The sequence below is a fragment of the Anoplophora glabripennis genome, unplaced genomic scaffold (genome assembly GCF_000390285.2).
Source record: "Anoplophora glabripennis isolate ALB-LARVAE unplaced genomic scaffold, Agla_2.0 scaffold605, whole genome shotgun sequence".
Classification (NCBI taxonomy): Eukaryota; Metazoa; Arthropoda; class Insecta; order Coleoptera; family Cerambycidae; genus Anoplophora; species Anoplophora glabripennis.
In genome coordinates, this window is record NW_019416695.1 from 300,569 (window position 1) to 310,125 (window position 9,557).

Sequence of the window (9,557 nt, forward strand, 5' to 3'; positions counted from 1 at the left end):
AAAAAAAAATGTTAGTCATTTGTCAGTACCGGTGTAATCTACAGCAAAGAACTCATCTAGACCATACAAAGACCGTTCCAATAAAAACTTCTTTAATTTGCTCTTAAAAACACCCTGTGTAAGTGAGTCTGTTATTTCAGAAGGTAAATGATTGTAAATTTTAATAGCCAGACAATTCGGCGATTTGCGAGAAATGTTATATTTACAAAAGGGTAAACGGAATTTATTGCAATTCCTTGTGTTATAATGGTGGATTTCAGAATTTAAAGAGAACTTCTGCTTATTCATGAAAACATAAACAGCAGACTCAACAATAAAGAGACTGCACAATTGTGTTTTTTTTTACGAAAGTAATAAGAAATCGCCAAAAACCAATGTAACGCAAGATTAACTCGATAACTAATTGTTTGTACATACCTGAGTTTCAACCTTAAAATCAAAATTCTTAATAAGTATTGGGCGGAATTATAAAATTTAAAGTCTGTTGTAAAGATAATTGTAAGAGCTTTCAAAAGAAATATTACTCAACCCCCAATGCCATTTAAATATTTTGGGGAGATGCTTACAGTTCCTGAAAATGGCTTTCGTTTTCATTTGGCCACCCTGTATATTCGACATTTCATCATTAAAACTGAGAGAAATTAAAAATAGTCTTTACATAATTTGTTTAATAACAATATTGACAGTATGCCACACTAAAATATTTTAACATCAAAGTTGTTTGAGAAAAAACGAATCGTTTTATTTATCAACATCTATTGGCATATAGAATAGGGTGTTCCATTTAATATTTCGAAGTTAACCTTGGTTTAACCTTGAAACTTAAGGTCAATGTCAAGCATATTGGTATCTACCTACGACTTTTGCCTGAAACTTTAATATTAGATTGGATAAATGCGGTATTAATTTTTATGCTACATAAGTATTAACGTATCAGTTATTAACTTCTTTCTTGGTTAGATCGAGCCTCCATCAACATTGTCTGGACCCATAAAATTCGACGACAATGGAAATCGCATTAATTTTAACATGCAAGTGGTGGATATTCTTCAAGATCGAATAATTGCCGACTGGTTTGCAAGTAACCAATCGCTGCTTTTAAGGAGATCTCCCACGGTGAGACAGTTCCTTGGAAATCAAGGCATTGTCATTGTCTCATCCAGGTAAAATGCAAATAGTATATGTTTGTAGATAAGGTCAAATTTGTGATGGAAAGTGAAGCATATATGAATGACTATTGAAGTCAAACTTTTCTGTCCAACATCTAAACAGTTCTATCCCTTTTGAATCTATGGATATTTTGGTAACCTAAACTCAATGTTTCAGGCTTGGTGAACCTTATTTAATGTATAGAAAACCCAAAGAGGGTGAAATATTGTACGGAAACGACAGATACGAAGGTTACTCGTTGGATTTAATAACAGAAATAGCGAAATTAATCGGTTATAAATTTGAATTTCGTTTAACTGCAGACGGGCAATATGGGCAATGGAACGAAAGGAATAAAAAATGGTCGGGGCTTATTGGAGATATTTTGGAGGAGGTAATATTAAAGAAATCGAAAGTCACTGACTAATACTCTATCCAGTCCAGTCGTACGGAATTTCTTTGATTAAAAATTGTATTTTTTAGAAAGCAGATCTTGCCGTTTGCGATCTAACGATTACGCATCAAAGAAGAGAAGTTGTTGACTTCAGTATGCCGTTTATGACACTAGGTATGCGAAATACCTCTAGTCACCACTTAACTGACTCCATTTTTTTTTAGGAATAAGTATTCTGTACACAAAGGCGGAAATGAACGACGTCAAGTGGTTCTCCTTCGTAAATCCGTTTTCGATCTCCGTTTGGATTTATACAGCCGCATTGTATTTGATCGTTTCCGTCGTATTATATTTCATATCCAGGTAATCCAGGTACGTCATACAAATTTTCTCTGAAACAATTTTCATTTAAAGGATAACTCCTGGAGATTGGGAAAACCCCTATCCGAGCGATGATCATCCGGAACAGCTGGAAAACATATGGGACATCAAAAATTGTCTGTGGTTAACTTTGGCGTCGCTAATGACGCAAGGCTGCGACATATTGCCAAAGTAAGTACATGCCGTCTCAAACTCGGTAGTATGGGCCTACTGTGAGGATACAAACAATTTAAATAAAATTTGGGACACGTGGTGTTAAATGGGATGAGGTAAGCTCCATTTCCAATCCAAAGTATTATCTTTGGAATTTGACAAAACTAAGGACGTAATCAATTATAGTTTTTTCAGAACCCAAATTATTTTCTTGTTAAAAAGCTTTCCTTTTTTTACTAAACTTTTATTAGCGATTTTTTTTTGTATTACTTCTTGTTTAAAAGTTATAAGCAATATCGTCCTAAAGAGTCTCAAAAGAAATACCACCTAAAAATCATATTAGCGGTGGAAGGATCAAGTAGTCGTTGGAATATTATTGAATGTTCGTTGTTTAACGAGCATAAATGTCACAAAATACTTGTCATTACTCAATACGAATGTGAAACGTATAACTTTTGTGCTTACAAAATGTTTTCACATTCAGAAAAAGTTGATATGTTGCTAATTTACGGCGAGTCACAAAAAAATTCAAGATGAGCTGTAGAGTTATATCGACAAAGGTATCCAGAGCGCCTCATTCCTGATCATAGAACCTTTAGAACCTTTACAAGATTGCAGGCACAGACCTAGTACTTAAACTATGGACTGGCCCTAGAAAGAGAGGTCAATTGCGCTGATGTGTGCAAGGCAGATAAAGCTAGTTGAGGCAAATACCGGTAAAACAAATGATGGTACACGGGTATACCGTTACACAATGCCATAAACAAACTTTGAAGTAAATGTCATGTACTTATTGACATTATTGATTGATTTCTTGAATTTTTGTGTGATTTAGTTAGTGTATGTGAAAGATTCGTAAAAACTAAATACGGTGCAATGGTGTTCTGCGATAAATTGCGTAAAGAGACGTTTAACTGGAGAAAAAATTAAATTTCATAGGTAGGAAAGAAGTTATGATGGTACCAACATGTTTATCCTTCTCGCATCTTTCTGAAAATAATGACCAAGTAGAGTTGTCTCTATGTTTCTTATTAGATTATATTATTTCCCCCATCCTCAAAATAAAATGTCATTTTAACATCATAATTTTGCCGCTTTAAATGTGTTACTCTTCAAATTATTTTTTAACATCAAACCGAATATAAAGAAAAAGTTTTAACTGAAATGTACTTTTAATGTGCTCCAGCAAAAATTCTCTTCAAATAATATGTTGAACGAAGAAAGCATCGACATAGTTTCAATTTTTACAGTTCTGCAAAGCAAGAAAATATGAAATATTTAAAACAACTACGTCAGAAGAGCTTGCAGTAATTTTAACCGATCGAGTTTACGATATGAGGAAAATANATTTCGGTTTTTACTGAATTTGTGACAATATTGATTTCCTTCCTTCGAAAAAATCAAATAATTGACCGTATGGTAAGAAACAATGTTAATACAGCTAGATTGTTACAATATTTCGAACAAAATTCACGAAATTCTATACTGCAAGCTAGCCGGGAATTGAATTTGGATAAGTCAGCCGTTCAACGAATTTTAAAGACCAATGGGTATCATGACTACAAAATTCACAATTTAGAGTATTTGCCTGAGAGTCATATTGCAAACAGATTTACTTTCATAGCTCAAATTAGTAAATGTAGAAACTGTTGATCAGAACCTTTTTCGGCACGTTTTTTGGTGGGAGGAAAGTCGGTTTGTCAGTAATGGTTTGACAAACAGGCGCAACGAATACTACTGGTCTACTGAAAAGGGTTTGTCTCATTTTTTAAGTTTAGTTAATAGGAAAAAATGGGTATGTTTCTGGATAAAATATAATTGCTGACGTTATTAGTTGTTTCTGTCAAATCCCAAAGAAAATACTTTCAATTGAAAATGGAGCGTACCTCATCCCATTTAAGACCACATGTACCAAATTTTATTTAAATTTTTTGTATCCTCACGTAGGCCCATACTATCGACACCCTGTACTTCTGAATATAGGACCATCGTAAAAATATTATAATAATTTTACCAAAAATCAATTATGAAAAAGTTACAGTTCAAAGATTAATCAACTAATTATATTAGGCAAGACATTTGAAGAACAGACGAAGATATCGAAAATGTTTAAAAAAGTAGTAAAATTGGCTCCCAAAAAGTGCAATTTCTTTCAATGGGTACTCGAACAACTGCGCCATATTATATCAACAAATGGTCTCAAACTAACCCAAGGAAAACTGAAGCTGTACGAAACTGACGTACAGTGCCGGCCCTTTGAAAGTGGACGACTCTTATAAGCAAATTGTCTATAATTGGCCTTTGTGAAGCTGACTTGAAATGTGAGATTCAAATCAGCTGTTATTATGTCAAATTTAATGTGTGTGTCTATCATACTAGTTCTAGTGAGCAAAACAAATCCAAATTAGGTGGCAAATTATTTATTTTTCCAATACTGAAATATATTATACATTCTAACAGCCATTCATTCGCCGTCAACGAGATCTAAAAATTAAACACTTTTCGTCGTCAAAAAAAAGGCGATTCGTAAAGTTAGTATTTTGTCCAAGCACCATTTTTGTCTATAACACTGCAATCTACATGGCATTGAGAAAATTAATTTTCTTGTTATAATCCTCAGTGATGTTATCCCATGCGTTTTCAATTGCCTCCCAAAGTTCTNTCTCATTTTATGTTAAATGGTTGTTAATGTTTTTGTTGTTCTTTCTATTTGTCACATGTTTAATTTGAAGACTGTCGTACGTAAATAATAAAGTTAGGTGTATCTACTCTGCTTTTTTTCCGGTCAATTAAAAATAGATGTATACAACGTAGGGATTCCTCATGATGATCACATATTTTTGGCCACAACTACGTTTATATATTTTTTTTTCGATCGAACTCGGGGTTGTTATACTACAATATAGAGAATAGATTGTAATATGTATGTAGTATGAAAGGGTTTGCCTCATTTTTTAAGTTTAGTTATTGTTAACATCCCCTTCTGTTTTAACTGTTTTAAAGAATTATCGAGTTTAATCGTTTTATTTATTCTTAATGACAATTATGCATTTTAAACAATGGACATTCAATAATTTTCCAACGACTACTTGATCTTTCCACCGCTAATGTGATTTTTAGGTGGTATTTCTTTGGAGACTCTTTAAGACGATATTGTTTATAACTTTTAAACGGGAATCAATACAGAAAAAATTCTCTAATAAAAGTTTATTAGAAAAGAGAACTTGTTAATAGTAAAAAAATGAGTATGTCTTTGGACAAAACATAATTGTTGACGTTATTAGTCGTTTCTGTCAAATCTCAAAGAAAATACTTTCAATTGAAAATGGAACATACCTCATCCCATTTAACACCACGTGTGCCAAATTTTATTTAAATTTTTTGTATCCTCACGTAGGCCCATACTATCGACACCATCGTAAAAATATAATAATATTACCAAAAGTCAATTATGAAAAAGTTACAGTTTAAAGCTTAATCAACTAATTATATTGGGCAAGACATTTGAAGAACAGACGAAGAATATCGAAAATGTTTAAAAAAAGAGTCAAATTGGCGCCCAAAAAGTGCAATTTCTTTCAAAGAGTACACCTGCGCCATATTTAATCTACCAATAGTCTCAAGACTAACCCAAGGAAAACTGAAGCTGTACGAAACTGACGTGCAGTGCCGGCCCTTTGAAAGTGGACGACTCTTATAAGCAAATTGTCTATAATTGGCCTTTGTGAAGCTGACTTGAAAATGTGAGGTTCAAATCGGCTATTATTATGTCAAATTTAATGTGTGTCTATCATACTAGTTCTAGTGAGCAAAACAAATCCAAATTGGGTAGCAAATTATTTATTTTTCCAATACTGAAATATATTATACATTGTAACAGCCATTCATACGCCGTCAGCGAGATTTAAAAATGAAACACTTTTCGTCGTCAAAAAAAAGGTAATTCGTAAAGTTAGTATTTTGTACAAGCACCATTTTTGTCTATAACACTGCAATCTACATGGCATTGATAAAATTAATGTTCTTGTTATAATCCTCAGCGATGTTATCCCATGCGTTTTCAATTGCCTCCCAAAGTTCTTCGACGTTAACTGGACGGAAGTTTCTGTCGTAAATTTTTTTCACTATATATCCCCAGGACTTTGAGGGCCAAGGTAACATCGATGTTGTTATCAATGAACCATTCTGACGCAACTCTTGAGGTGTGAATTGCACAATTATCCTACTTGAAAGTGAAATTCTGAGGATACAGCATGGTCACAACAAACATCAGGACTGCAGCTTATCTATCCAAGCCCAAACGTTAATGGAGAATCTATCGCTGCGCTGTGTGGGTTTCACATAAGGCTCCGAATACCTTATAATCTCTGGTGGGTAGACACGGACAGAAGCATCGGAGCAAGATTGAAAACTTTTTTTGTCCGAAAATATAATATTCTCCCAGAAGTTGTCTGGGCTTCCTACAAATTGTCTTGCAAACTCTAACCTCTATTCTTTATACTGGGGAGTCAAAGCAACTGTATTTGCGGTCACATAATTCTTCAGCTCCGAATCTTTCACCCGCTTCCTTGCAGTTCGCAATGATCCAGGAAAATTCGTCTCAAAGGAAGCCGCTACTGCCATGTCAAAAGGATTTATTCTTAGGTGGTGTTTACTTCTCGACGTCCACCTCCGTGAATATAACGTACGTGACCCTCCGCAATCCATTTTTCTTTGAGTCTAAATATGCTGTTCTTGCAGATCATCCGCAATGACCAATCATTCTGAAGTAAAGTTATAGCTCTCACTTTCTCTGATTCCGTTAACCGCGGCATCTTGAATTACCAAGCAAATTGCTAATGACACTGACATATAAAAACTTGTCGTCATAATAAGAAGTAGACCACATCACATTAGAAAAATAAATCGTCCACTTTCAAAGGGCCGGCAGTGTACTCCAAAGAAATTAAAGAGATTTGCTGGTTTTGCTAGACCATTACACCGACACTGGAAATGACCAACTCCATGATTGGACTCAACAAGTGGCCTTGTAATTTGTTTCTTTGGGGTTACTTGAATAAGAACTTTTATTAAGACGATTTTTGGTACAATTACCTATTATTGCTACAGATGCTCCAAGTATTTCGTACTTCTAGGGGAACGTCATCAAGGATCGCGGTTACGATGTGGTGGTTCTTCTCGTTGATCCTGGTCAGCTCCTACATAGCAAACTTGACGTTTTTTCTAGCTATCGACAGACCAGAACCAGTCATCGACGGAGCTGAGGCCCTTTCAGGACAGTCCAAGGTTAAGTACGGTGTAGTGAACGGAGGATCGACAATGGCCTTCTTCAGAGACTCCAATTTCTCCACTTACCAGAGGATGTGGGTAAACATGATTTCTAGTAAGCCTAGCGTCTTCGAAAATAGTAACCATGCTGGTGTGAGGAGGGTGCAAGCGTCGCGAGGGAAATATGCTTTTATAATGGAATCTACTCAAATCGAATACGTTACACAAACCAACTGCGACTTGAAGCAGGTGGGAACTTTCTTGGATACGAAGAGTTACGGTATAGCTATGCCGATGAGTAAGTATCGGGCATTTTAATTTTTTCTTTTTTTTTCTATGCCAGAATATTTTTAGATGGGCATGGCCCATCTCTGGTTACGTNTCCGAAAATATAATATTCTCCCAGAAGTTGTCTGGGCTTCCTACAAATTGTCTTGCAAACTCTAACCTCTATTCTTTATACTGGGGAGTCAAAGCAACTGTATTTGCGGTCACATAATTCTTCAGCTCCGAATCTTTCACCCGCTTCCTTGCAGTTCGCAATGATCCAGGAAAATTCGTCTCAAAGGAAGCCGCTACTGCCATGTCAAAAGGATTTATTCTTAGGTGGTGTTTACTTCTCGACGTCCACCTCCGTGAATATAACGTACGTGACCCTCCGCAATCCATTTTTCTTTGAGTCTAAATATGCTGTTCTTGCAGATCATCCGCAATGACCAATCATTCTGAAGTAAAGTTATAGCTCTCACTTTCTCTGATTCCGTTAACCGCGGCATCTTGAATTACCAAGCAAATTGCTAATGACACTGACATATAAAAACTTGTCGTCATAATAAGAAGTAGACCACATCACATTAGAAAAATAAATCGTCCACTTTCAAAGGGCCGGCAGTGTACTCCAAAGAAATTAAAGAGATTTGCTGGTTTTGCTAGACCATTACACCGACACTGGAAATGACCAACTCCATGATTGGACTCAACAAGTGGCCTTGTAATTTGTTTCTTTGGGGTTACTTGAATAAGAACTTTTATTAAGACGATTTTTGGTACAATTACCTATTATTGCTACAGATGCTCCAAGTATTTCGTACTTCTAGGGGAACGTCATCAAGGATCGCGGTTACGATGTGGTGGTTCTTCTCGTTGATCCTGGTCAGCTCCTACATAGCAAACTTGACGTTTTTTCTAGCTATCGACAGACCAGAACCAGTCATCGACGGAGCTGAGGCCCTTTCAGGACAGTCCAAGGTTAAGTACGGTGTAGTGAACGGAGGATCGACAATGGCCTTCTTCAGAGACTCCAATTTCTCCACTTACCAGAGGATGTGGGTAAACATGATTTCTAGTAAGCCTAGCGTCTTCGAAAATAGTAACCATGCTGGTGTGAGGAGGGTGCAAGCGTCGCGAGGGAAATATGCTTTTATAATGGAATCTACTCAAATCGAATACGTTACACAAACCAACTGCGACTTGAAGCAGGTGGGAACTTTCTTGGATACGAAGAGTTACGGTATAGCTATGCCGATGAGTAAGTATCGGGCATTTTCATTTTTTCTTTTTTTTTCTTGCACATGGTGCCACGCCATATGCCCGATATATTCGAAATAATTGAGAAATTCCTTCTTAGCAGCGTATGCCAGAATATTTGGTCCATCTCTGGTTACGTGTGCAGAGTAATAAGTTTGCTAAGAGAATTTTTTGTAGATGCGCCTTATAGAAGTGCTATCAATAAGGCCATTTTGAAACTTCATGAAAGTGGAAGGTTGAACGATTTGAAAAATAAGTGGTGGAAGGAAAACAGAAACGAACCCTCATGTGAGAACGTGAGTCAATTGTAATTGTTTTTATTACTTTGTTTAACACAATAACACATAAAAAACAAACTGAATCAAGTGATGAAAACTTCATTTCAATGTGTACAAATTGTTAAAAAGCAACTGATATTTTTTTAACGGGTTATTTATCAAAATTTTCAAATAATTCCGTATTAATTAATATTTTTGAGACAGTATAAAATCAGTAAGGATATACCTGTTTTATAAACAGTTGTTACGGCGAATTGTGACCTTTCGCAAGTCAACCATACGAGTTCGCAAGATTTTAAAATTTCTTAGAACTACTACGAGGATACAAAAAATTTAAGTAAAATTTTGGAGACGTGTTAAATAGCATGAGGTAAGTTCCATTTTCAATCGAAAGTATTATCTTTGGG

At 35.5% G+C, this 9,557-nt stretch overlaps 1 protein-coding gene across 1 annotated transcript in view; it reads left to right on the forward strand.

The window, feature by feature from the left end:
* LOC108910500 (glutamate receptor ionotropic, kainate 2-like) overlaps positions 1-9,168 on the forward strand; it is a gene marked incomplete at its 3' end in the record, with an annotated part of 15,750 nt that extends 6,582 nt beyond the window's left edge. The window contains exons 7-13 of the mRNA XM_023455249.1: positions 961-1,163; positions 1,327-1,543; positions 1,633-1,717; positions 1,768-1,906; positions 1,958-2,095; positions 7,213-7,643; positions 9,050-9,168. Of these exons, the coding sequence (XP_023311017.1) occupies positions 961-1,163; positions 1,327-1,543; positions 1,633-1,717; positions 1,768-1,906; positions 1,958-2,095; positions 7,213-7,643; positions 9,050-9,168 (1,332 nt within the window). The remainder of the gene's footprint in view (positions 1-960; positions 1,164-1,326; positions 1,544-1,632; positions 1,718-1,767; positions 1,907-1,957; positions 2,096-7,212; positions 7,644-9,049) is intronic.
* Between the last annotated feature and the right edge of the window lie 389 nt (positions 9,169-9,557).